Raw genomic sequence first — 25,888 nt, 5'->3', positions numbered from 1 at the left:
TTTAAGTGCGATGAATGATATTTGGAAACCTCACCACTTGGGTTCGACTGCACGAAGCAGTTTTTGAAAGTGGAGGACAGGGCTGAGCTTGGCTGAGTTTTCCTTGTGGTGCTGCCATGCAGAACTATGTGTTTCCCCACAAACACACCCATGCAGGTTTTTTTCTAAAACTTTGAACTCACCTTTCCTGCAGCTCTCAACGGAAATACTATTTTAACCTCGCACGGGGCTGGGATTAGGGGTGCAATCCTCACTCTGCTGCCCTACGTGCCAGAGGAGCTTCATTCACTCTGATACTCATTGCCTTTTTCTGTGGCACATTATAATAAGAGGGGAAAAAAAAAAAGAGAGAGAGATTAGATTCATAAAAAAGCTTTCATTGAAAATGGGTGTTAGAGAGGTCAGCGGGACATAGGGCCAAGCCCAAAGGGAGCTTGACCCCGTGATACCAATGTGGAAACTGGCCCCAGCTCCTTCCTTCTGGAACCGCCTCATCCTGCCCCGCCCAGACCAGCGCCCAGACCACGCTATCGTCCCTAAAGAAATAAAACCTTTTTTTTTAAATTGCTCTTTGAAGTGATCCTGCTGGGGAGCAGGAGAGCGCCTCGTGTAGGGTCCAGGTACCTTGGCTGCAGCTCTCAGCAGTGGGGAGATGGGCTGGATGGGGCCAGGATGTCCCTCTGGTGCCTCGGGAAGTGGTGATGCCGAGTGTTTCCATTGCCTGATGGACTCAGGGTGCTGCCGGTGAAAGGAGTGATGAGATCCGGGTCTGAAAGGATAAGAGAAAAATCCCACTGGGCCCCAGAGGCAGCTCTGCAAAGCAAGCGAGCGGGGTATGGGCTCCAGTCCATCTCCTCTCATTCACCCCTCCTAAACGAGTCCCTCTGAGCCAAAGCTAAGGGTAATTAGCAAAGCAAATGTGGGCACGTTTCCATTCTTGGTGCCTGGGCTGTTTTGCATAAGTTCCATGGGTACTTCTCAGCTCTGCCAGATCTGCACCTCCTCTCCCAGCAAAAGGGACAGTTTTGGAGCAAGAGAGGAGAGCAGGCTCTCACAAAAGGGTTATGCAATGCGTATCGCTGGGCTACATGTGTTCGGTGATTGCAACAGTCATGAATAAGGTATGAGAAATTGGACATGATATTGCATTTCCTGTTCATGCATCTGTTGGATAAGCTGTTTGGAGCCCGCCGCGTCAGCCAGGGATTGTTTCTTTCCTACATCATGGCAGTCACGGTGTCTCTGCTCAGTTGGGCTCTGTTACGTCTGGTGATGGAATGAGAGAAAGAAAAGAAAAAAGGGACACATTGAAGACAAAAGCATTTAAGCCTAGACATGTCTGTGAGCACATGTGTGACACATTCATGGGCTGGTTTGTCAGAGGCAGGGATGTAAAACCCGTGCCCCCAGTCGCACCGAGCAAATCAAAGGGTGGAAGAGAGAAGAAATTCCTCAGCTCTGGCTCTGCATGCAGATCTTGCCCAAATGTTGCCGTTGTGCCGCTTCCCCTCCCGGCAGCGGGGAAATCTGCCTTACAGACCAGCTCCCTGCGGACTCCACGTCTCTGGTGAGCCCCCAGCCTCCCAGTGAGGGCTGTGCACTGGGACCGGTGATGGTCCTGGGAGGGCTGCAAGTGAATCCTCGATGCCAATGGGAACAAATTCATCCCAGACTGGGAGAGCTCCAGGCTTCTCACCCTGGTATGGGATGCAGCCAGCACGTGGATGGCAGTGGAGAGGAGAGGAAGGGACAACGGGATTTGGGCACGGGTGAGTTTTGGGGCGAGGAGCAAGCAGGGATGCGAAGGGACACTCCTTCCAACGGAGGCACGATGCTGCTCTGTCTCCCAGCCATGCATCAGAGGTGTTTTGATAAACTGATCGTATCCACAGCTCAAGTGGATACAGGTTTCTGGAGAAAGTCCAGTGATTTTCAGCTCCATTTGACAACTCCCACACAGACTACTCCCTTTCTTTCCAACCAGAAGTGTTATCCCACTTCTCTTTCTTTACCTTTTTTTTTTTTTTTTTCTCATAGGGAATTAAAAGATGGAATAGGAAGGAAAACAAACAAACAAAAAAGCCAAGAAAAAAAATTTGCCTTGAATTGAGTAGAAATAAGCCCTCTCCTTTCAAAATGGAACTGAACAGATGAGAAAGATCTGAGAAAATGGGATTTAATGGGAAAACTGCATGAAAAAAAAAAAAAAAAAAAAGCATTTCATTTCATCAGAGATGTTTTGCAGAAACACCTGTGGCTTTTCCAGCAGCCCAGCTCCTGTGCCACCTGTCCTGAACATGGGTGCGCAGGCACAGATGGGGCTCAGCCCACATCTCCAGCCTTGAGATCGCTCTGTGCGGAGAGCTACACACTGTAAACAGCTCCTTAACCTTCCATCAGGCTTGGGCTCGGATAAATATTTCGATGTAAATGGGGTATTCGTTACTTGACGGCTCAGTTGGAAGCACCAATAAGTGGTGTGCATTTCAGCAAAGAACAGAGCGGGAGCACGCTAACCCCATGTCCGACACCGTGTCCATGGGTCAGCAGTCCCTGCTCCTTGGGCACATCCCAGGCACACCCAGCTCCTGCCCCTGCATTTCTCTCTTTCTATTGCACTGAAACCATCCACCCAAGGGCCCTTTCCAGACTGGTTCATTCATTACAGTTTTCATTAAAATCAGTGCATCTTAATACGAGGTCTGCTATAATCACATAAGAATGAGGTACCTGGATCAACACGGTAAAACCGTCTCTTCATTGAAGTCATTATAATGCACAAGTAACCAGGATTAGATCTGCCATAACAGTCCAGGACAATAGTGATTGGGTACAAAATTGAACTAAGGTAAATGTTTAAAACAATGGTTTATACAAGAAGTAGTGGAAATAATATCTCCCAAGAATGTTACCTGAATGATAAATGAAAATGGAGTCTCAAATAATAATAACAATGTAAAACAATTTGTGAAGCCTTTTCTAAGCAGCACCCTGGTTAGATTCCAAAGAAAATACATGCAAAAATATTCAAAAACCCATGCAGTACATTGACTTTGGCCAGCTCCCAGCTCTTGGGTATAAAGCTTTCTCTCAGTGTTTTGCAAGTAAAACAAGTTCTTTGAATGAGGGCCTGATGCAGGCTGCTGAGCATCTTCTCTTCTTACCGGTGCCAAAGTTGTCCATGGTTTGTAGGACAGACTAATGCACAAATCTAGCACAGGCCAAAAAATATTTATCCACTAATGAAATCCATCATACCAAACACACAAAGAAATGAGCCTTTCAGGGTCCACCCCTCAGTTGTGCAATGCCTTTGTGGGCTTTTTTGTTGTTGTTGGTTTTCTAAATGAAAAATAGCAGAGGCTCAGACGCTTCAGGCCCTGCTGGAAACTCTTCCTGCAGCGGAACCGCTCGCCCCGAGCCTGCCCAAGCGTCCAGCCGTGCTCGAGGCCGGGGCCAAGCCCTGTGTGCTGTGCTCGTGGGAGCAGCTCCTGCCTGGGAGCCGCTCCTGGAAGCACCCCTGCCCACGAGCAGCCCTTTTGCCTCCGAGCACGGAGCAGGACTGGGCTCTGAGCCCTTAATCCCCGCGGTAAGAAGTGGAACACTGCACACAAGATGCAGCAACAAAACAGATTTAGTTCAAGGTTAGTCTCAAGAACCCTTATCTGATCACTGACAGTAATTTATCATGCAGAACCCATCATTAGTGTCAAGCTGTTTTATTACCCACTAACTTAACACTGTTTTACCAAGAGTCAAGTGTGATGTCACTCATGTTAAAGTAATTTACAGCTAATAGATATGAGGTAGGAGTCAATGCTGGCTTGCTGAGTTCCTTTCATACCCGGAGCTTGCTACTTTCATTTTGCCCAGTAAGCAAATGAGAGAGCATCGAGAGGCGATAATAAAGGGGAAACATCCACATGCCTGTGTGCCCATGCACACCCAGAGGATCTTTAAAATTTCCCAGCATCTTTTCCCTTCACATACAAGAAATCATCCATATACATGAACTCTGATAATGCAGAGTTTAAGTGGCTGGTAAGATTTAAGGCACAATAACGAATATTTGGTTTTGTGGGAGAAGAAATGGATAATGCTTTGGTCACCTGGAGGCTTCGGCACATGAGTGGAAAGGAAATTTCTCCTGGAGTCACATCGTGTACCCCAAAACTGTGAATTCTGACTCACTGGGAAAGGGGATGTTTGGGATGATTTGTCGTTGCCTTTTCAGCGATCTTAGTTTTCAGGGTGAGAGTTGCCTCCATCCAAGAGTGGAGAGAAGTTACAGAAACCTCGGTAGTGGGTTTTGTTACAAGAAGTGGAGACGGTCGTGTATGAACATTGTTTTCCTTCTCTGCTTTCCCTCTCCCTCCAGCCAATTCTGCTCAGTCCTAAGGTCAGCCCCAGTGCAGGCTGTGTTTATAAGAGAATACATTTCCCATTTCCAAGCACTTGCCATCTTCTCTAATGAATCCTCCTGCTGACGTCTCCAGGATCCATATTCTTAGTCTGCTAGACGTTCAGAGATAATCCTGACTAATGTGTATATATTCAAAGAGGTTTATTGTGGAGAATTGTACGTTTGGGATAAGGGAAAGGGCATCCTATATCAGTTCACCTCCCCGATCTTATATCCATTAAAAAACATTTTAAAATGCTGTATCTGCTGTTATTTCCCCTGAAAGTTCCTAAACTATGGGTTATTTGCATGGAGACTTCAAATGGTCCAGGAGCTGTGACCCCTCAAGACATTGCACTAAAGCCAGAGAAGGTCTCTTGGGATTAAATTTTAACAGTTGTTGGGATCTCAGGTAAATATCTTGCTCTGACAACACACCTGGACTGTAAATCATTGTAGCATCACTTTTGTCAGCCCTGTCAATAACTGTCCCAGTCAGTAAATTGTGTTTGATCAAACAGCTCTCGGAAAAAAAAAACGCTTTCAATGGTGACCTCGGCTTCAACCCGCAGAGCCGATTGTATGCAGATTGCCCTACGCCCCCTGAAAGGAGGACCCCGAGTTTGGCTGTGGGAAGGGCCCAGCTGACCAGATGTGGGGCTGAAGGTTTGGAAACACTGGACAATGGCTAAACTCTAGAGATTGGCCCGGGTACAGTCAGATGGGATATAAACACTCATAATTTTCTTCCTATCCATGGGGAACTGAATAAAGTCTTGCCAGGACTTCTGCTTCTGCATATCTTAGCTTGCTTAAAATCGTTCCAGTGGCTTCTCGTAACACATGGCTTTGCTCAGCTCGTTCCTGTGAAATCTCAGGAGTGAGCAGGAGATTGTGAGTGGCCCCTGGCCGCGTACTCCCCTGTGCACCCCTTGCACCACAGGACCAGGGGGCTTCCACCACGCAAGGAGAAAACAGCTGGGTCAGACCAACTATGGCTGTGCCTAAAACTCATGCGGTGAAAAGCATAGGTTGTGCCTTGGTTTTGTATTTGTGAGTCCAGAAAAGTAGAAAAAAACTTTCTTCCCTCCTTCTCCCCAACTCCAGAGCACTAAAAGATGAAAGCCACCCCATCTCCAGAGCAGGTCGGCTGCCCAGAGAGAGCAAGAGGAGCTTTGCTCCCTGCTCTGGCTGAAAAGGCCACCTCTCCCTCTTCATACCACCTTCCCAACTAATTGGAGCCATGTTTTCATGCCAAAGCAGATGAAAAAATGCAGCCAGTGAGGGCTGAGAGGGTGAAAAATGAGGCTAGGCAAGGTCAGAGATGCAGCCGAAGAGACAGAGAGAAATGGCAAGGGGCGTTTGGTGAAGTGGAGAAGAAGGTTTGCTGGCCAAAGCGAAGGCAGTTGAGGTGTGGCAGAGAAGCTGTGAGAGGGAAGCACAGCCTGTGAACACAGTGAGCAAAGGTAGGAAGATTATTGGACATAGGGGTATTAAAATGAAATGTAGCAAAGCAATGCAGGGAACATTAAATTTAGTTCTACTAGATAGGAAAGGCTGCACAATTCACTTGTCACATCCCTTCAGTACCTTGCTTATGAGAAGTCGCAGTGCCATTTTCCCCTCTTGGAAGATTATTTTTAGACATATAAAATATGTGAGGAGAGAGGTGCAAAACGAAAATTAGCCTATAATGCAGATAGCGTCCCAAATTCATCCCTAGGGCATCTTTGTTAACTTCAGTGGAAGCCTTCCACCAGAGATTAATCCAGACCTGTATTTATAAGCACATATCTGTACAGTGCCAGTGTTTTGAGTCAATAATTTCATACCAGAACTGCAGTGGGAAAAAGAAGTGCTTCTACTTGCAGATACCACAATTAAGCAGAAAATGACTGTTAATATTGCAGCTGACGTTGGTCTGAGATTTTAGAATATGTGAAAGTCTGTCCCCGTTATTGCAGAGCCAAATAAAACGCCAATAAGCAAAATGAGGGGGAGTCACATGTTGGGAACATGATGCCTTCTGGTCCTTGAGAATCAAATCTGCCCAGTCCCCTGATTAAAAACCAGACTTCTGCAGCCACTCAGACTTTGGAAGAAGAAAGCATCTTCCATGAGGCCAGATTCTCAAGTGGCTGGATTTGCTAAGCACTTAACATGCTATTGTTTATTTTAAAATCCAATATTCCTCACCTCTATCCACTCTGTACACATATAAAAGGATGGAAAATTGGGGATCTGGAGTCAGAGTGGATATAAAAGCCCAAGTGGCTTACCCTAGTGAGACGTAGGCTCCTCCTAGCCTGAAGCTGTCTGTAGAAGAGGCAGACAGACCTGCTAACAGTCCTTCAAACCCTTCCCACATGTCCCTGGGAGCAAGCAAGCACAAAGAACCAGAAACATCTCCAGATATAGAAGGGGACTGCAGAAACCAAGAGGACGGTAAGGCAGGAACAGCCTTGCAGCAGAGAGGCTCCTGCAACTGGCCCTGAAGATTCATCTCTGTTCTCTGGGTAATTTTGGAAGAGATGTCTCTAAAAGAGATCCGTGTTCAGGAGCCTGAGACTGTCCAAAAAGTTAAAACCAAATATTAGGGTGAGTGGATGCTCTCTTATTTTCCAGATATGACCTTTAATTTCATATTGAAAACAAAAGTCTTTCCCCCAGGAAGGAGGATTGGAGCAGTACCTAGCTGGCAAGCAGGGCAGAGCGCCGCGTCAGACAGCAACTTCTTGGTCTCCTCTTTTCTCCCAGGTAGACGAAAACAGATTCCACTCCTACAGAGACTGAAGTTCCCCAAATTCAGTAGTGCTTCCTAAAAGTCAAGGCACTCCCAAAGAATAATGAATCTGTCTTTGCTATCTGGGTTTTTGTTTTTTTAATCCTTAAGATCTCCCCATTTTCGTTTCTTCTCTGTAGCCCACGTAGCCAGGTGCTTTGTTTACGTGAACGCTGCTATTAATATTAGATCTCACAGCTCCAGAGTCTGAAGCTTTAGGAAAAACCACCCAGTGTCATGGGACTTGAATTAAAAAAAAAAAAAAGAGCTCATATCCCAGAGGTGTCCAGCTGGGAGATTCCACTTATTTATGGGAACTCCCTAAAAAGATCTCCAAGGGATTTGGGCACCAGTGTCCCATTTCCCAACATTTCGCAGTAACATAACAGTCCCACTTCCCCTGCATGGCACAGGAAGAGCAAGCCCCTTCACATGTTTCTCCCAACCATGTAACAAACAGGTTACATCATGACTTTGGTCGCTGAAGCTCCTCGCTTTCCTCCCTCCCCCACGCCAGGAACAATGGCTAACTGTTCTTTTTCCATCTATAAATTTGTCTGAGTTAACAGTTCCCAAGATCTGGCAGCAAGCTGGAGCTGGGAGTGAGCTGAGAGATAGGAGAGTGACAGTCTGAAATGAAACACAGAGCTGCTGGGCCTGCAGCCGTCAGACAGGAGCCTGGCTCCCTCCCTTAAAGATTAGCGAGACTCCTTCGCTGGAGCCCTCCGCATTCCCCAAAATCCTAGCAACAAAGTGCTGTCTCTCAGCCGCCAATGAATCATGTGAATTTAACCTTTCACCTGGCCACAAGGAGGTTAATATACCAAAATAGCCCCCTTTTTTTTTTTCTTTCTTTCCCTGTTTATTGCCTGTGAAGTGGGGAGCGTGGTGCAAACCCCGCGTTGCTGGCAAGGCTCTGAAGGTGGTGTAGGGCCAGAGGTTTCGCTCGCTGCTCTCCTCCAGCACAGGGCTGGCATCGCCAGCACCAGCCCAGGAGCTCAGAACACATGAGTCATGGTTTATTCAAAGCAATAGTTCCCATTTTCAGCGTATGGAAGATTTCCACTCTCACTTGTATTGAATGATACCTGCAGGGCGTTTCGGCACGGCCAGCGTGGCCGGTGGCGCGCCGTGCCCTCCAGCCTCAGGCCAACGAGCACCTACATGCACAGGAACTTGTAGACACAAGAGGCGTCCCCCCAGCCCGTGCACATGGCCGGATCCTGAGTCACTCCTGGCTCCTGACTGCTCAGCGAAACTCCTGGAGACTTCTCAGGATCCTCACCCCCCAAAAAAAAATTCTGAGTCCCCGGGCTGGGCGTCCTTGTCCCACAGGGCCAGGGCAAAGCTGGAGCTCTTGGAGGGCCCTGCGTCAAAGAAACCTGCAGAGCTGTCTGCCCATCTGCAGAGGTGGTTTTGGCTCTCCTGGTGCACTCCCAGCAGTGGGTGCTGCCCGTGCCCAGTGCCCCTGCCCTCATCCACCTGAGGACTCCCTGCCTGCTCCAAAACTTTCTGTTAAATCAGCCTGGAAGGAAAATGCAATTCAAACAATTAGGATTTTTTAACAATGCATGATAAAAAATGATGCAAACGAAGGTCACTTTTAGGAAGCCTGTGCTAAGTTATCCATCTTTGGGGGGCACAAATTGGCTGCGTTTGGTTCCCAGTAGACACTGAAGGAAGTGGGGTGATTTTTGTAGCTGTTGTGGACTTGTCAGTGGCTGGAGGAACGGCTGAGGCTGAAGCATCCCTGTACAATGGCTCTGTTAGGGGACAGCAGGCAACGTCAGCTCTGTGGAACCTCTGATTTTCCGTGCCAGTGAAATTCTTACAGGCTAAGGAACAAAACAGGATCTCAGAGTAAGAAGGCAAAAGATTTGCAATACTTCCCCCCCTCTCTCTCACAGCCCCCTTCCTGAGAGCCACTGCCACATGCATATAGCAGGAGATAAATATTTTTTGGCGGAGCCTGCTGTTTGTTTAACCCTTTTGAGCCCAAGCCCTCTGGCATCCCCTCACTCCTCCAGGCACAAAACCCTGCTGTCCCTGCCTGCTTGGGCTGGGGCAGCCCAGTCCTTGCCCACGGCCCCTCGCTGGCCTCCCCCAGCCCTGGCCGCCTCCATCCCCTCTCTCCGCAGCGCTGCCTTACGAATCCTCCTGGCCACAGAAGGTCCCCGAAACCCTCTGGGAAGGGGCCAGCCTTGGAGACTGGGTAGGAAGGGGCCGGGGGTAGGATGCAGAGGGCGGCTGGGATACAGAGCAAGGGATCGGGACCACGGCTGCAGACCGGGGGATGCAGAGCAAGGGACCCAAACCCCGCCGGTCCCCTCCCGTCGGTCCCCCCCTTTCGTAGCCCACCCGGGCCGGGGGAAGCAGCCCCCGGGGAGCTCGTCTTCCCCTCCGGGCTGTTCGTTCGGTAACCGGGGGCAGAATCAAAAACCGGCCCGGTGCCTCCCGCCGGGGCCGCAGGGTCCAAATACTCGATGGGTTTCCTTTTGCAGCAGGGTGCCCTGGGGCAGAGGGCTGCGAGCCGCCTCTGAGCCCTGGGGGAGGATGCTGCGGCCCGTGAGAGGTGGGGGGAGAGGGGAGGGGGCTAATTTCATTAATTGCCACCCTCCTGATGAACAGAGAGGGACGTGAACCCGCGATTCCCCGCTCAGGGTGCGCCTCGCGTCTGGTGCGCAGGTCCGGGTACGTTTCTGCCCTTCCCTCTGCACTTTTTCTTTTTTTCTTTTTTTTTTTTCCTTTATTTTTTATTTTTTGGTGTGTGTTGGGTTTTTGTTTGCTTGTTTCTTTGTTTGTTCTGTGGTTTTGCTTTGTGTCTTGTGGTTTTGTTGTTGCTGGAGGGGGCTACTGGCCCCCCTCGGGACCGCGCAGCGCGCTCCCACGCGTCCGCCCCTGCGCAGGGCTCACAAATCAGCCGGAGCGGGATTAGGGCCGAGGGGCCGGGGCGCCGGGCAGTCTGTCCCGGGGCGGGGGAGCCTCACCTGGAGGGGTCAGGCCTCCCCCGGGAGCAGTGCCGTGCCGCGCCGAGCCGCACCGGCCCCGCTGCGCAGCGCCCGGCACTGCTTGGAGCCAGCCGGCGGAAAGCTCTGCCTGGACGGGGGGCACGGGGACCGGGGATCCCTTCCTTACCCCAGGTCCTGCCTCTCACCCCTGCATAAAAGTGGCCTGGAAGAGCAGGGCCAGGTCCCACCCAGCCTGCCCGACGGCAAGGGATGGGGCTCGGGGGGCAAACTCCCGGCGGGTGCCTTCGGGTGGCCCCGGGCTCCCCTGGGAGCCTTTTGCCCGTCCCCGCTCCAGGTGAGGATGGAAGAAGAAGGTTTGGTCTCTCCGAGGGGTCCGGGGAGCACCTGCCCCCGTGCTTCCCTTTGGGTTTCTTGCCTCCGTCCAAGCCTCGCCGTGAACCCGGCTCCGCGGCCACGTCGAGCCACCCCCCACCCCGGGTCTCACCTCGGTCTGGGCACGTCGGGGGGGCCCTCGGTGGAGCAGGGAGAGCCAGGGAGACCCTACACCTTCCCGCGGGGGTTGCCCGCACAGACCGGGCTCCCCGTGTCCCACACCCCGACGTGACTTCCTGGGGGCCGGGCGAGGGCTGCGGTTCACCTAAAGCATCCCCAGGCCCCCCCCCCAAAGCAGGACCCGGGCACCGAGAGCAGCCCAAATTTCTACAAACACCCAAAGCGCAAACACAGGGAAATGTATTTAAGGAGCCGGCTGCGGACCCCCACGCCGGGAGCCTCACCCCATGGTGTCAGCCCCGCACCCAGCGGCTCCCCCGCTCCGTGTCCAGCTGCGGGCTCGCCCCCAAACCCGTACCAAGCTGCACCCACGCGTGAACGTGTCCCCACGGGTGGCAGCAGCCCGGCCCGGTGCCCTGCTCTTCCCGCAACACGCACACAAGGTCTAACCGCCACAGCCTCCGCGGGGAGGCTGCGGAAAGCTGCCTCCGGTTGTGCTGGAAAGCCCCGGGGTGGGAGCACCTGCCCGCAGCCCTGCTGCCGGGGGGGGGTCCCGCGGGACCCAGCGCCCCTCACCGCGGCCTCGGGCGAGAGCCCGGCACCGCCGGGAGCTGACCTAAAGCCTCTGCGGGGAGAAATCGGGTCGAAAAACGGGTAAATCGGTTGTGTCTGAACGCACTCGCACGCGCAACACGTCTACGGGCAGGTTTTGGCGAAGCTCCTCCGGCGTCAGTGCGCTCCCGGGGTAAATCCCTGCGGATTTCGGCAGCGCCTCGGGTCTTTCACCGTTTCCACATTTATTCGAATGCCACAAGCGACCGGAACGGGCGGTCGGCGAGCGTTTCTTTTAACGCTGATTATTTTTTAAGAATAAATTCCAATTAAATAGAGCCTTGAAACGGCAAGGAGCGCGGCTGCGGCACGGGCGAGCCCGACGGCTTCGCCCCGCTTTTCCCAACCGAAACGAAACGAAGGAAACTCCGGCGGGGGCTCAGCCACGGCCCCCGCGGCTTTGGGGCTGGATTCCCGCAGAGACGTTTCTGCCCTTGCCGCTGACCAGCAGCATCCCCGAGCTGTTATTATTATTATTTTTTTTTTCTGTAGTGCATTTTTTTTTAATTTCTTTTCTTTTCGGTCTGAGGACGCAGGGACTCCCCGCGAGCTGCAAACGGCCGCTTTGTCCTGAACGCAGCGAGCAAATAAATACGGATCCCCAGCCAGTTGCGCTGCATTATTCCGAGGGAAATAGCTGGCATTCCTGCCCCGGTTTATTTTGGAGCCGAAATTTCCCACCCTTCCCGCAGCGCCGGTCCTTAGCGGAGCCGGGGCTGGGCGCCGGGACCCCGCCGCCGCTGCGGGGCTGGAAGCGGGCGTCGGGAGCGCTCCCGGGGGCCGAGCAGGGCCTGATCCTGACGGCGGAGGCCCGAGAGCAGAGCGAGAGCCCGGGGGAGACCGAGCACGGCTTCTCCCCGTTTCTCCGAGGAGCAAAGAGCCGGCGTGCAGGGAGCCCCGCGCGTCCCAAGGGCAAAGGAAAAAAAAAAAAAAAAAAAGATATGGCTGAAATGGTTTCCTCGCTCCGGAGACCGGCGCCGCACCGGAGCAGAATTAAATCCGCCAAATTAGCCGGGCCATGCGGACAGCGGGGGTGTAAGTGTTTCGTTTTCCCCTCCTGCCGCCCCTTCCTGGGGTCGCGCCGACGGGGAAAATTAGGGAAAAGTGGTGGTTTTTTTTTTTTTTTTTTTTTTTTTTTTTTTTTTTCGTTTCCCGGCCCTCTGCGGGTCCCCATCTCAAGGCCGGAGCCTCCCGGCCGGAGGCTGCAAGAAGGAGGCCCCGAGCCCCCCGGGGGCACGACCGCAGCCCTGCGAGGGGGCACCTCGGGGCTGACAGGGCCCCGGTGGGACGGTGTGGGGCCGGATAGACGTCCTGGGGCCGGGTAACTGCTCATGGGGCCGGATAGCTGCTCATGGGGCTGGATAGGTGCTCATGGGGTTCAGGGCGGCTCTGCACCGCCGGGAGGCTGCGAGCATCGCCCCAGCCTCGGCAGGGCAAGGAGGGGTGAGAGAGAACCACCCCCCCCCCGCCCCAGCCCCGGGATTATGGGGTTTTGGTGCAAGGGGGGAGAGGGAGAGCTCGCTGGGGGCACAAAACCCCCTCGCCACGTCCCCTGCTACCCGAAACCCCATATAGGAAAGCGTGCCCAGCCTTCCCCAGCCTCAACCGCGGCCGGTTCCTGCGGGAAACCGGGGTGAGACGAGGCGGGGGGGGGGGGGGGACGACGACGACACACGGCACCCCCTCCTCCCGGGCCCCCAAAAAAACACCTGGGGGAGGGCAAAGCAGGGAGCCTCCCCCACCGGGTCGGTCCCCCCCATCCTTACTGGGGGATCAGCCGGGGGGGGTCCCGGGGCGCACCGTGCGGGGGTCGCGCTGCCGGGCTCATGTCCCCCCCCCCCCCGGAGGGAGCGGAGCCTCCGGGCCTTACCCCGTCGTCCCCCCCGGTCCCCCCCCCCCCACGGCGGGAGGAGCCCAACCCCTGCCGGGACCGGGGTTACCCCGCCGGCCGTCACGTGGGGCCCGGGCCCCGCCGTAAAGAGCCGCCGCCGCCGCCCCCGGCCGCCACTTCCCCGCCGGGCGCAGCCGGGGACGCACCCACGGGGGACGGACGGACGGACAGACAGACAGACAGACAGAGAGGGAGGGATCGAGTCGGGGGGGGATAGCACCGGCCCCTTTCTGCTCAGAGGCCGCGGTTGTGGTTTTTCTCCCCTCCCCCGGAAAGTTTATTTAATTTTTTTTTTTTTTAATTTTTATTGTTATTATTTTATTATTTTCCTGGGATTGCCCTGGATGGTCTGAGCGCAGCTTCATGCCCACCCGGCCATGCCCGGCTCCGCTCCCGGCCCGCTGCAATGTGAGTACCTGTCCCGGAGGAGCGGCCCGGAGGGGGGGGGTGGGTTACGGGGGTTGGATGCTCTTTTTGGGGCCTGAGGTCCCCTGGCTCCGTGCGTCGCGGAGGACTTGTTTCGGTCGCTTTATTTCGCTTTTCAACCAAAAATGGGGAGCGCTGGCGGCGGGGGGGCACCGGGGCTGCAGCACGGCCCGCAGCTCCTTGCCTGCCGGGGCCCGGGGCTCGCTCCAGGCCCGGAGCTCGGAAAAAGACGGGAAGGGAAAGATTTCAGTGGAGAAAAAAAGGAAAAAAAAAAAAAAAAAAAGGGAAAAAAAGATTTGTTTTTATTTTTTTAAGGACCCTTGGAAATGCCGGGGCCGGGTGGGCCGTGGAGCGGAGGCCGATTCGCGCCGGGGCTCGGCCGCTGCTCTCGGCCTGGCGCCGCGGGATCCCCCGCGGGATGGAGGGGAGCAGAGGGAAGTTTAAGGGGGAAAAAAATAAAAAATAAAAATAAAACATAACACACCCCCTCCCCAGCTTGAGGCAGGAGAGCGGCGCTTTCACCGCGGGGCCGGAGGCTCCAGGGGTCCCAGCCCCACAGCCGCCGGGCCGGGGATAGGGATGGGGTCAGGGCTAGGGATGGGGTCGGGGATGGGGATGAGGATGGGGTCAGGGATGGGACCGGGTACGGGGCCGGGGCTCCGGCCTCGCTGAGCCGCGGCTCTGGGCTCTCCCTCCAGGTGCCTCTGAGTGAGCCCCTCGGCACCGTCGGGGCGCAGCCGGCCGGGCCCTGAGCAGCAGCCGCAGCCACCGAGGACGGACCATGTATCAGGGGCTGGCCCTCGCCCCCAGCCATGGCCAGCCGGCTTACTCCCACGACTCCAGCAATTTCCTGCACTCGTCGGCCGGCTCGCCCGTCTACGTGCCCACCACCCGGGTGCCCTCCGTGCTGCAGACGCTGCCCTACCTGCAAGGCTGCGAGCCGCACCAGAGCCACCTCGGCAACCCCCCGGGCTGGGCGCAGAGCAGCGGCGAAGCCCCTTCCTTCAACGCCGGCAGCCCCCATCCGCCGTCGGGTTTCTCCTACCCCCACAGCCCCCCGGGCAGCAGCCCCCCGGGCCGCGACGGCGCCTACCAGGGGCCCCTGCTGCTGGCCGGCGGGGGCCGGGAGCAGTACGGCAACGCCTTGGTGCGCTCCGTCAACGGGTCCTACTCCAGCCCCTACCCCGCCTACGTGACCCCCGACATTCCTCCTTCCTGGACGGCCGGACACTTTGAGAGCAGCGTGCTGCACAGCCTGCAGACGAGGCAGGCGGCTTTGCCCGGCCGCAGGTCCACCTTCGGTAGGTCGCCGTCGCCCCTCACCGTAGCCTCCGGGCGTCCCCTTCCCGGTGAGGAAAGGCTCCGTGCGCCCCTCCGGTCCTTGGAGCATCCCCCAGCTCCGGGGTGAGCTGCCCCGACGGGAAAAAGAGGGAGAGGTTTTAGCTGGATGGAAAGCTGGTCCGGGCATGGGGTGCGCGGCTGGCTGCCCCCAGACGGAGGTGTTTTGTTTGTGTGCGTGTGTGTTTGTGTTACACGGAGGGCAAAGAGCACGTTTCAAAGGAGAGCAATTCCCCCCGAGGACAGAGGAGCAGAGGCCGCTCGACACCCCCTTACCCCCTCCTCCCCCCCCCGCGATATCTCCTTCCCACAATATCGACTTTGTGCCTGGGCTTCAATACTTACCCTTGTGTTTAAATTAGCGGGGCAGATTTATAGCTCCCTCCCTTTTAAGTAATTTATTGTGGTAAATGAGTTTATATTCGAACAGACTCTCGGTCTCCTAATTCGCCTTCGCCCAAACAGGTCCGCAGCTGCACCGCTCCGCGGCCTTTGGGGAGGCAGGGAAAGGCAGCCAGGCGTTGAACAATAAACCCCGCCACAATTCGTTCGCATCCACACCGGAGAGCCCTTTTAAACCCAGAGCCGAGCAAACAAAGTTTTCGGGTCTTGATGTAAAAGGACCCTCCGTGTGCGCGGTTTACAGCCCCGGGGATATTTCCCCAGCCTCCTCCGGCGGTGCTCCGCAAAGCCCTTTAAAAGCCACTTCAAGATCTCAGCCGCGTTATCATCTTTACTGCGGTGAACCGAATTATCTTATCTTTACCCCAAGAACAAAGTAAAGCGGGGAGACGGCCCCCTCCCCGCCCAGCTGCCTCCCCGGCTCGGCTTTTCCTCCCACGCCGGGGATGCTCGGGAGCGGTTGGTTTCCCAGATTTTCTCTTTGTCTCGGAAAATCCGTTGTGTTGTGCGGGGACGGATCGCCCCGGTCCTGCCGAGGGAGGTGATGGCGCGGAAAAATCTTCTACGCTTTGAATTTACTGGTTTGGGACCTGGAATAGAGACCGCCGTCCTCTCTGCCGTTTATTTTTGCTCTTGAATAGTGTAAACCGCTCTTAAGTAGCGTAAACTATTCTTGTCTTTCATTTAATGAATTATTGCGACCTTTTTCTTTTTTAACTTTTTATATTTTATTTTTATTTTTTTTTTCATTTTCTTTTTCATTTTTTTGTTTTGCCTTCCCCCCCCCGCCCCCCCCCGTTGGATCATTTTTAATACGATCGCAGATGAAGAGAAAAAAAAAAAAAAAAAAAAGAGCGTATTTTTCTTTGGAAGAAAATAACTTTCGGGACGAAGGAAGTTATATCAAAGAGGGAAAGGAAAGCGGCAGGAGGAAAGAGCCCGACCCGCGGCTCTCGGTTGCGCCCCGGGCTGCCCGTTCGCAGCGCAGCGGCGCTGGGGCCGGGGGCCCCCGGGCACCGTGCTGGGGCCGGGCGGCTCCGAGATTTCCTCGGAGAGGGGAAGAAAAGTCCGGAGGAGCTTGGCTACAGCGGGCTTGGGGCCGGGGGAGGCTGCCCGGCTCTCCTGGGCGCTGCGCGGAGCCGGGTGCGGATCCGGGGATGGTGCGCGGATGGAGCCCCGGGTGCCCCGCCGGGGAGCACCGCGCCTCGCTGGAGATAGGGAAAAGCCCCCAGTTTTGTCCTCCCTCCCCGCTTTATCATCCCCGTAGTGTTCATTAAAAATAGTTTTACCTCCCGGGCTGCGCCCTGCGCGGGGATAATGCCGCGGATGGGCTCCCTGCATCTTCCCATCCCCCGGACAGCTCAGCTCTGCTCGGGGTTTTGGGGTGGGGATGGGGGAATGTGCTGCCTTTGAGCAAATATTGAAGGGTGAGGGTGTGTGTGTGGGGGATAAAGGATTTTCTTCTATGCTGTGCTAGGTGGAGGCAAGCTCCCAGCGGGCAGGGATTGCCCCTTACAGAGGAACAGTGGGGCACAGAGGATTAGGGACCCTTTCCTGCAAGGTCCCCACGCCGCGGGTGGCACGGTGTGGTGGGCACGGCTCCTGACCCGTGTGCCTTGGGTCTCTCTTCCAGAGTATCTGGAAGAGTTCCCCGGGGACGGCCGGGAGTGCGTGAACTGCGGGGCCATGTCCACGCCGCTCTGGAGGAAAGATGGCACCGGGCACTACCTGTGCAACGCCTGTGGGCTCTACCACAAAATGAACGGCATCAACCGGCCGCTCAAGCCGCAGAAGAGGCTGGTAAGAGGGAGACATCCCCTGCTGTGCCCTGGGGTGGCTGGAGGGCAGGATCCAGGGGGCTGGTGCTGGTGCCCACGCTGTTGGGATCTCTGTGTTAGGGTCTGTTTGAGCCTCGGTCCTCCCATGGGTTAAATGCCATCAGTGCCGGAGCTCCTTGTCACGGGTCAGAGCACGGAGGAGATGAGCGAAGCTGCGGAAAATGCTGCTCTGGCACGGCCGATGGCCGGCGTGGAGATGGGGGAGCAGGGACCAGAGGGATCCCGGGCTGTGCTGCATCCAAGCGGGGCCGGACATCCCTGCTTCCTATCTGGGGATGTGAGGGGCTCTGCAGGCTTATCCCAGCTCTGTTCCCACCATAGGCACTTTACTTTCTTTCTATGACAATAATTGGTATGTCCATGCAGCCATGCAGGGTCTAGGCAGAGTAGCTGAAGAGGAGGCAGGGCTGCGATGGGAGCAGGATGGGGCCCAGATACCATGCCTGGAACCCTGCGCTCCTCACGGAGGATTTGGGGTTTGGTAGTTCCCAGTTTCTCTGCAGGTTAAAGCAGTAATTCCCCCCACATCATGGTATTGGGCTTCCTCTAATTGGGATCCCGTCATGAGAGAGGACAGACACCTCCTTTATTTGTACGATCACTTTGGGATGTTTAAATTTGGTGGTAACAGTTTTGGTTTCAGAGCCTGTCATCAGAAGCAGTCATTACAAACAGGATGTTTGTCTGAGCCGTGCTGGGGAACAGCTGGGAGTTCCTTTTGCTTTCACTCTGGGTGTATTCCTGCAGTTATTTCGTGTGTTGCAAAACAAATTGTTAGCAGTAACCCAACAGTGGCAAGTATTGGTGTAAAAAAAAAAATCATAAGAAACAAATTTGGCATTGAATAAATGGTTCATTCTGATTGTGATCCTGGAAATTTGACTCTGTTTGCAAAATGAAATGAGCAGCGGCTCCACAGAAAATCACACTGTTTTGTTCCATGCTGTAACAACACATCGCCAAAATCGATGCGTTTCTGGGAAACATTTTGCAGTATCCTAAAGGATTTGCCCGTCTCACCAAACATTTGTAGTCTCTTTTAATGTAATTACATTAAATCTGCACCCTCAAATCTCCCCTGAGCTGCAAATCTCAGAGTTACGCCGCTGATTTCGTTGGCGCAAATATGAGCTGTGTATTGAAAGACTGGTGCAAAAGCTTAAATCAAACTCTGCATTTTGGAGACTGGCATCAAAATGCAGCTCTGGCTGAATTTCCCGGTCTCTTTAGAGCAGCTTTTCCACCAAAGCTCTGGGACAGGTTTCGCTGTTACTCGGTATTTTATTTCAGTGCATGGGAAAGGAGCCGGCCCCTTTGCATACGTGCTGTGACGGTGGCGAGGCTGCGGCCGGAGCGGTGCCGGTACCTCCCCGTGTGGCTGGGTGTATGTCCCATGGCAAGTAGCAGCACTTGGGGTCCCCGAGCCCCCTGCCTGCTCCTCTGTCACTGCTGGCTCTGCCCCATCAGTAGCAGCCGTGAGGCATTTTTTTTAGTAAACATTTCAGCTGTGTTTTCTGGTGGAGAATGCTGGTTCACGGAATTAAGACTGCTGGCTCATTCCCATGAAACAAATATCAAAGCATTTCCAACTGTTTTATTATTTTGTCTATCAATACAATGATAAGGCCCACATGAAATGGCTGATATCCTTATCCAGGGGAAACATTTCAGTGAGGTTGAAATACATGATGGGATTTTGTTTTATGGAAAAGAGAAGAGGCTGCGTTTTTGACTTTCCGTCCTGACTTTGAAATGAAACATTTCAAAATCTCGGATTTTTCCAAGGTTTTGAAATGCCGTTTTGCAACAAGTTGTGCTCCATCAGAGGAAGGAGGGTCCACTGCTGATGGATAAGAGGGTGCCAGGCATTTTCTACAAACCCACCACCCAGGGATCTACCTGTCCTTGGGATGTTTCTGCCCCCCATAACATTTCCACTGCCGGGAAGGGTTTGGAGCACCATCCCCGCGTAACCCCACCCACGCGGGCAGGGCGGGAGCGCACGGTGCAGGAACAATGAGCCAGGCTGTTTCACAACGCCGTGAAATAGAGGCACAGAGAGGAAAAATGGTGCCTTTCGGCCCTTACGTTATGACCTTTGTTCTGTAGGCAGGCGCTGCGCCGCGGTTGTTCTGACTTGTGTGTTCACAAAGCAAGTCCCGCTGAAAGCCCTGGCAAACGCAACGTGGCACATGCGACCCCGCGGGGATGACGTCCTGTGGCTTGGTAGCGCTCAGCCTGCTTGTGCATGGGAGAGGGCCAGCAACAGCAGTGTAGTTTCCAGTTCATTTTTTCTTTTTTTTTTTTTTTAGTTTGTGATAAGGGCAGCATCCTCTAGGCAGCAGGGACAGCTGTTTTGCTAGAGCCTGCCTCTGGACGCAAAGCACTGTGGCTTTCAGCAGAAAGGATTTACCTTAGAGGAGGATGAGAGCAGTGCTTTCTTTTAGGCTCTTTTCTAGCTAAAGTTTCTCAGCATGTTTCACAAAATTATACCTTAGACCAAGTCCTAGAAGCCGGATCACCTTTACCATCCCAGGGCAGCCCCTGGATGGAGCTGGATGGCTCCACTCTTGTGCATGAAATTCCCCCAATGCAGAAGCAAGTTAGGAGCAGAGCTGCAGCTCGTGGTGCAGCGGGGGGGCAGATGCAGCAGCTGTCCTGTGCTCAGCAGCTCCCATCGTCCTGAGTTGGAGGATTATTCTGGAAATTAAATTTTCAGTGTTTGTGTTTTTTTGTTTGTTTTGTTTTGTTTTGTGGTGTTTGGTTTTGTTTGTTTGTTTGTTTTTCCAGGCTGTCCTCTTTTATAGTTTGCAATACATGGGTTTGGTGATGCTTTTGGGGAAGGTGGGCACAGGACTGATCACAGCCCTGGTGCAATCTGCTGCGATCGCAGAGCCGTGCAGTGTTCATGGTTTGTGCTTTGGCTTTCTCCTGGCCATCATTTCCTGCGGTTCACTTCTCCCCCGAGGTGCCCGGAGCCACAACAGCAAGGCCGTATCTCAGACAATGCTGCTGCTTGTAGCTCTGAACCTTGGAGCTGCCTGCTTCCAGGAGCTGAGCAGGGGAATCTCAGCACATTTTGCTGCAGCCTCTTTCCTACCGACATCGGCTCCCCTCTGTCCTGCTGGCGAGGGGGACAGACAATCATCAGTTAAACCTTCTGGAGGTTCAGAGGCTTCTTTTCCCCTGTGAAACCCCGTGGTTTGTTCTCCACTTCTGAAAAGCAGGCAAAGCAAAGTCCCTTATGGCTTTGGGCCTCCCCCTCGGAGGGACCTGCCCTGTTGGCCCTGAAGTTTTCAGGCTGCCCAAGCAGCGCCCACAGGGGGCTGATTCGATAGGCACCGGCTCCTGATTCCTCGAGCTTATCGGCAGCACTTGGCTGTCAAGCCTGGTCCGTGAGGAGGTTTTGTTTGAGTGTACGGTGCATTTGTATAAATAAACACTGGAGCACAATGTTGAAGTCAACAACTTCCTAGACAAGGTCAGAGTGGTACAAAGGCAGAGGGGTGGAGGCAGGCAGCAATGCACTTTCTTTTAAGGGAACTGCTGGGAAACCAGCAATAACATATTGTACCCTCGTCCTTCAGTGAGCAAAAGTAGCCTTGACTGTCTCTTTCTTGCCAGACTGGCAAGTTGTGGTGTAGGGCCAGGTTCTCACAGGGTTTCTGGGTTTTAAATTGTGATGTCTGCCCATGGAGTATGGCCTCTGCCGTGCCGGGCTCTGCAGGGAGGAGGCAGCCCACAAAACACGGTGCAGAAGATGCAGACGGAGGCAGGCGCTGATGCCCCAGCAGACAGCACAACGTTCTGTGACATCAGGACAGCACGTCCCTTCCTCCCAGGGGCTGCCCAGAAATTTCGGGGCTTTCCAAAGTGCTTTGCATTGGCCTTCCTCCATCCGCAGGTGCTGACAGATCTCACCAGCCTCTGCCAGGCACCGATACCACAGGGCTGAGCGCCTCCAAATTCCCCCTCGCGCCTGTGGCACCCCTGGGGCTGAGGTCCCTACTGGTTTCAGGGATGAATGGCCCAGCCCTGGTAGCTGAAAAGCTTCGAGAAAGCTCTGTAACTGGTCCAGGATCTTGCTGTGGCACCGTGTCCCATGTTACGGACAAGAATTGCTGTAAAAACCTCCTCTGTGCCAAGCTTGTCTGCCCACAGCTCAGCATGTTGTTATTTTTGCCTGGTTATTTCATGAAAAGCAAATCATTTTCCAAGCGATACCATTATTTGCAAATAGTTGCTGAGACCTCTTTGCAACCAGTGAATCAAAGCTCGGGCACGTCACTCGTATCTCTTGAAACTCAAAGCTGATCTCTGACTGCTAACCTTGTAAAAACATTTTATTTTTATCCCTACGCATCCCACTTCATTCATCATATTGATTAGTTATGATATCAAGCGGTAATGGAAAAATAAACAAACAGGGAGTTCGTTATTGCCTGCATCACCTATCATCTGTCTTTGAGAGGAACCAAAGCGATTTTTCTCAGTGCTGAAGAATGTATTCAAATACCTGAATGTGCAGAGCCTGTGATATTACTTACGTCGCTGGTATCTTTGTACTTCTTGAAGCCTCTTATTAAAATAGTTCAAATGTGAAGAGTTTAGAGACATTAAAATGAAATGCTATTAAGCTGACAAGGAGACCTGTGAATTTTCCAGTGGCCCAGAGTACAGTTGTCAGAAATTAGCTTGCAGCTTCTGCCAGAATATTTCCCTTCTTCCTTTGGAAATGCTAACGTTTCGGAGCCAGCAATCACTGCACTCACAAAGTATGTAATTAGTTAATGTTTGCACGGTGTTTCTGCAGCCTGCAAGGGAACAGATTATCTGGGAGACGTGCAGGGAAAAACCCTCCTCGTCCCATCACAGGCCAGTTCAGCTTGCTTCTGCTCAGCTCAGCCAATTGATTCCAGTGTCTTAAAGCAGAGATTAATCGGGACGTTGCTAACATTAGTGGTAGCTCTGAGTGCAGAAGAACAGAAATAAAGTTCAGTTAAAGCAACAGCAGCTTTCTGCAGCAGCCATTGAAGTGCTGAAGGCCTGGCAGGTATTTTCCTTTTCTTTCCCTAAGTCTCCTGGACAGAAGTGCTCTGTGCTGAGATCTGATCGCGTCCATCACACTTGATGGGAGTTTGTGAAAAGGATCAGGAGGACATTTGCTAGGTTTATCGAGCTCAGTAAATAAAGCTCTTGCAAATTAGAGTGTTTGCATTTGAATGTAATTTCTTTCTGAATTTGGCTATCTTTCGTGCTTCACGTTTTCCAGGAAAGCATTGTAAATGGGAATTTTATTTTTGTAGGAAAGGAAACCTCCCATTTTGCCATTTCTGTGTGTGCACTCACGCGTTTGTTTGCTTGCCTTTAAGTCTTCATCCAGACGTGCTGGGCTATGTTGCACTAACTGCCACACAACCAACACCACCCTCTGGAGAAGGAACGCCGAAGGGGAGCCCGTCTGCAATGCCTGCGGGTTGTACATGAAGCTCCACGGGGTGAGGAGCGTGTGCGTGGCGCGAGGGACACGTGGGGTGCTGGGATCCCCCCGGCAGGGCTGGGACACCGGGGCTGGAGGGGACAGCCTCTAAAGCAGACCCAGAAGAGCCAAAAACCAGTGCTGTCCCCTTGGACAAGCTCATTCTACTGCAGTTACCCAAAGTAAGGTTAAGAGGGAAGTGGAATGCTTTCAGGAAGTGCCTGTAGAAGAGATTTCTGGCACTGTGTGGCTTTTAGTTGGCTTTTTTGCCAAGAGTTACTCTAAATAAATAAATAAACAAACAAACAAACAAATAAATAAATAAATAAAAGCCCACCAGACTCCAGTAGCTGGAGACTGAAGCTTCCCAAACGCAGACAGGAGGCAAGGGGCATTTCTCTGCTAGGTGGGGTACTTAAGCAATGTGTGGAGGATGCTAAAGAGTCTGCCTGGAGGTTGGCTGATAACATTCAGCCACAGAGGATGGGAACTGGCGGTAACATGCCCATGATCCAAGAGGAGACTTCACCCCTCCATGCAGGCCTCTTCAAGCTTCTGCCATAAGGGTTCGAGTCTCTCTGTCCCATGACTGCTCCCTCCGAGTCCTGTAGGCCCCAGCTGTTGGAGCAATTTAGTAGGGCCCTGTCATAAAGGTCACCAATAAATCAGGAAAAGGAAAATAGGAAATAAAGGAAAAAACAAAATTTGTGGGAAAGCCTTAGCTGTTAGCCTTATACATCTTCCAGCCAAGGCCTGTCGCAGAGAAAAATAGCACTCAGTGAAGGACAAGGACTTTAGGTGCATTGCATGAAGTACAGCATGAAAATAGGAAGGCAACACGTGTGTGGGAAGGAGATGAGTAAAATACAATATTAATGACTCCAAACCTTATGAATGTCAAGGTACCACGACCTCTGGCCATGAAAAAGGAAAGCATCCAGACAAGGAAAAGGAAGCCTAAAAACATTACCAAAGGCAAAACCTCAACAGGTATAGTGCTGCTACCATCCGTCCCGGGGGCTTGGGGCACAGTTCATCTCACCAGTGCTCATTCTGCAAGAAACTGTGATTAGGAGAAAAACATTTTTTTTTTCCCGACGACTGCTTTAGCTACAGGGCCTTCATTTATGCACAGCCCTCAAGTGAGAGGAGGATGTGGGGTGGGAAACCACATTGGTGTAACATCCCCAAAGGGATCCTGTGCACTGTGGGCACCCAGTTCCAGCCCCGCAGCACCTGGGTTCCAGCAGGTTGAGCTTCAGTAAGCAATGGGATAAAATAGGGGCTGGGAGTGGTGTGGTTAGCAGTTAGGGGGAGGGCTCATGACACATTCAGCATCTGCCCCTCTGGCCTGTGCAAGGACTCGCACAGCCAGGCTGGTAATGGGATCTCCTCCTCCATCAGCATCGTGGCAGCCAAATACAAACCCTTACCCTGATGGAGACGAGGTGAAGAAAGAGAGCAGCATCTCTTTTTCTTCATCGTCCTGTGTTCGTTGTCCTCCAGGATCTACAACTTCGGCCACGAACTCCCCTTCTTCCATTACGAACTCAGACAGCACGGTCACTTTAAAGTCCGAGCCCAGCACGACCTCGCAGTATCCCGGACAAGCCATCGCGGCGGTGTCCCAGGTAAGGCGCAGGGGTTGTCACCCGCTGGGGTGGGTGCTCCACCTGCCTCCGTAATTGCTGGGGACCTTGATGAGGCTGAGCGACTTCCTAATTGCACTGAGGGGCTGCCCAGTGAGCTGCAACCCTGTGGAGTCGGTGTGATCAGCCCTGGGTGGAAACCTCTGTAGTTTTAAAAAAAAGACCTCCTGGCCGTATATTATCTGTTCTTTATAGCCCTGAGCACTCACAGAGACTCCTGAGGGCAAGCTCACACTTGTGCCATGAGCATTTGCTGGGCAGGGTGGTATTTCAGCTTTGTGGGGGAAAAAATGGCCCTAAGTCATCCCGCAGGTGGACATTTTGTGCCCCGTGTTATCTCCGTGCAGGGTCTAAACCCCCTCGAGCTGGACAGGCATGCAGGGGGAGCTTGGCCCCAGAGCCTGAGTGCCAGGCACTATGCCATGTGAGAGATTTTTTGGCTGAAACGGGTAAATGATTTGCGCTGTGCTCTTAAAAAATAGACATGTGCCTAGAGATGTCTGAGCTGGACACATTCAGTCAATAAATAACAGACAGGCCCTGGGATGCCTTCTCCCTGCCTGCTGCTCGCAGGGCTGGGGAAGGAGCACTCCTCCTGGCCAGCCTCCAACGCACGGGGTGAGCCTCAGGGATAAGGCACTGTGTCCGTGACCTGTCACCATCCTACCACTGTGTCAGGATAAGCAGGAGAATTATCCTTAGCTCGTAACAGGCTTTCTAATGGCTTCCCTCTTCCCTCCTGGGGCAGGCGCAGAGCCAGTCGGACGAAGCGTTGGCCAGTGGCCACGGCGAGTTCAAATTCGAGCCCGAGGACTACCCCTTCTCCCCCAGCAGCATGGCCCCGCAGCCGGGGCTGAGCATGCCACTGCGGCAGGACTCCTGGTGCGCCCTGGCGCTCGCCTAAACCCCCTTGGGGCCACCAGCCCAGGCACCATGCATGTGGCTCGCCCCACCAGGAGGACACTGGCTGCCCCGGCCACCGCAGGACAGGTTTCTCTCAGAGGACATGGATGGAAAATGCCAGCTGGATGAGGCACCCAGAGAGCTCTTCCTCAGCTGAAGTGACCCTGAGCGGCCTCCCCGAGGCCGCCTCCGTGTTCCCTGGGAAAGCCTTCCTCCTTTGAGATGCAACCAGCAAATAAATGCATCCCAGAATCTATGTTTATTCGCAGTGATTTCTCCCTCCTATGACTCCTCTGTGTGCAATTTATTCCACTTTCCAATAAAGACTGTAATAACGTGGCACCAAATAACTTAATTTTATTAAAATGTAAACTGTGTGGCCTCCCTTCTGTTTTATTGGCCACAATGGGGAGAAGAAAAAAAAAAAAAGCAATGGTTGTTTTGAACATTTACTGTTTTATATTAAAAATGATCATCTCTATAGAGTGTTAGCTTCTGAAGCATTTAGTGTATCAACACCGAGCTGATGAGTCATACATGAAATAAACACACCGCTCTTCCCGTCCCGGTTCCAAACAAGGATTTTTTTTATTATTATTTTAGGCAAACCACATGACAAATATGGTCAAAACCTCTCAGTAATAAAAGAATACTGAAATGTTGTTTTTCTTTTGTATTTCCTGATTGTTTTCAATATTGCCAACT

At 53.2% G+C, this 25,888-nt stretch overlaps 1 protein-coding gene and 1 long non-coding RNA gene across 4 annotated transcripts; one reads left to right on the top strand and one right to left on the bottom strand.

Moving 5' to 3' along the window:
- Nucleotides 1-241: 241 nt before the first annotated feature.
- LOC121079143 lies at nucleotides 242-14,569 on the bottom strand. Of its 2 annotated transcripts, none has more exons than XR_005824897.1 (3): nucleotides 14,500-14,569; nucleotides 625-769; nucleotides 242-310 (listed from the first exon to the last, which is right to left on the bottom strand). It is a non-coding gene; the product is annotated as an uncharacterized LOC121079143 (long non-coding RNA). The 2 variants fall into 2 exon arrangements; XR_005824896.1 differs by lacking the exon at nucleotides 242-310 and adding an exon at nucleotides 430-536.
- On the top strand, nucleotides 13,264-25,843 carry GATA5 (GATA binding protein 5). Of its 2 annotated transcripts, none has more exons than XM_040576026.1 (7): nucleotides 13,264-13,556; nucleotides 14,273-14,875; nucleotides 16,948-17,114; nucleotides 22,525-22,650; nucleotides 23,534-23,621; nucleotides 24,138-24,262; nucleotides 25,029-25,843. In XM_040576026.1, exons 2-7 carry the CDS (start codon nucleotides 14,356-14,358, stop codon nucleotides 25,182-25,184), a joined length of 1,182 nt encoding a protein of 393 aa, XP_040431960.1. In that variant the 5' UTR covers nucleotides 13,264-13,556; nucleotides 14,273-14,355; the 3' UTR covers nucleotides 25,185-25,843. The 2 variants fall into 2 exon arrangements, with proteins under 2 accessions (XP_040431960.1, XP_040431959.1); XM_040576025.1 differs by having other exon boundaries at nucleotides 14,273-14,923.
- Nucleotides 25,844-25,888: the final 45 nt, after the last annotated feature.

The sequence above is a fragment of the Cygnus olor genome, chromosome 16 (assembly GCF_009769625.2).
Source record: "Cygnus olor isolate bCygOlo1 chromosome 16, bCygOlo1.pri.v2, whole genome shotgun sequence".
NCBI classification, from domain to species: Eukaryota; Metazoa; Chordata; class Aves; order Anseriformes; family Anatidae; genus Cygnus; species Cygnus olor.
This window is presented reverse-complemented; position numbering and strand designations above follow the sequence as displayed.

Bases quoted from the DNA above. Each gene is read 5' to 3' on its own strand.
- GATA5 (XM_040576025.1), top strand. From the start codon at position 14,356: ATGTATCAGGGGCTGGCCCTCGCCCCCAGCCATGGCCAGCCGGCTTAC. The intron at 14,924-16,947 runs GTGAGGAAAGGC...TCTCTCTTCCAG, and splicing joins CTCCGGGCGTCCCCTTCCCG to AGTATCTGGAAGAGTTCCCC. The intron at 23,622-24,137 runs GTATAGTGCTGC...GTTGTCCTCCAG, and splicing joins CAAAGGCAAAACCTCAACAG to GATCTACAACTTCGGCCACG.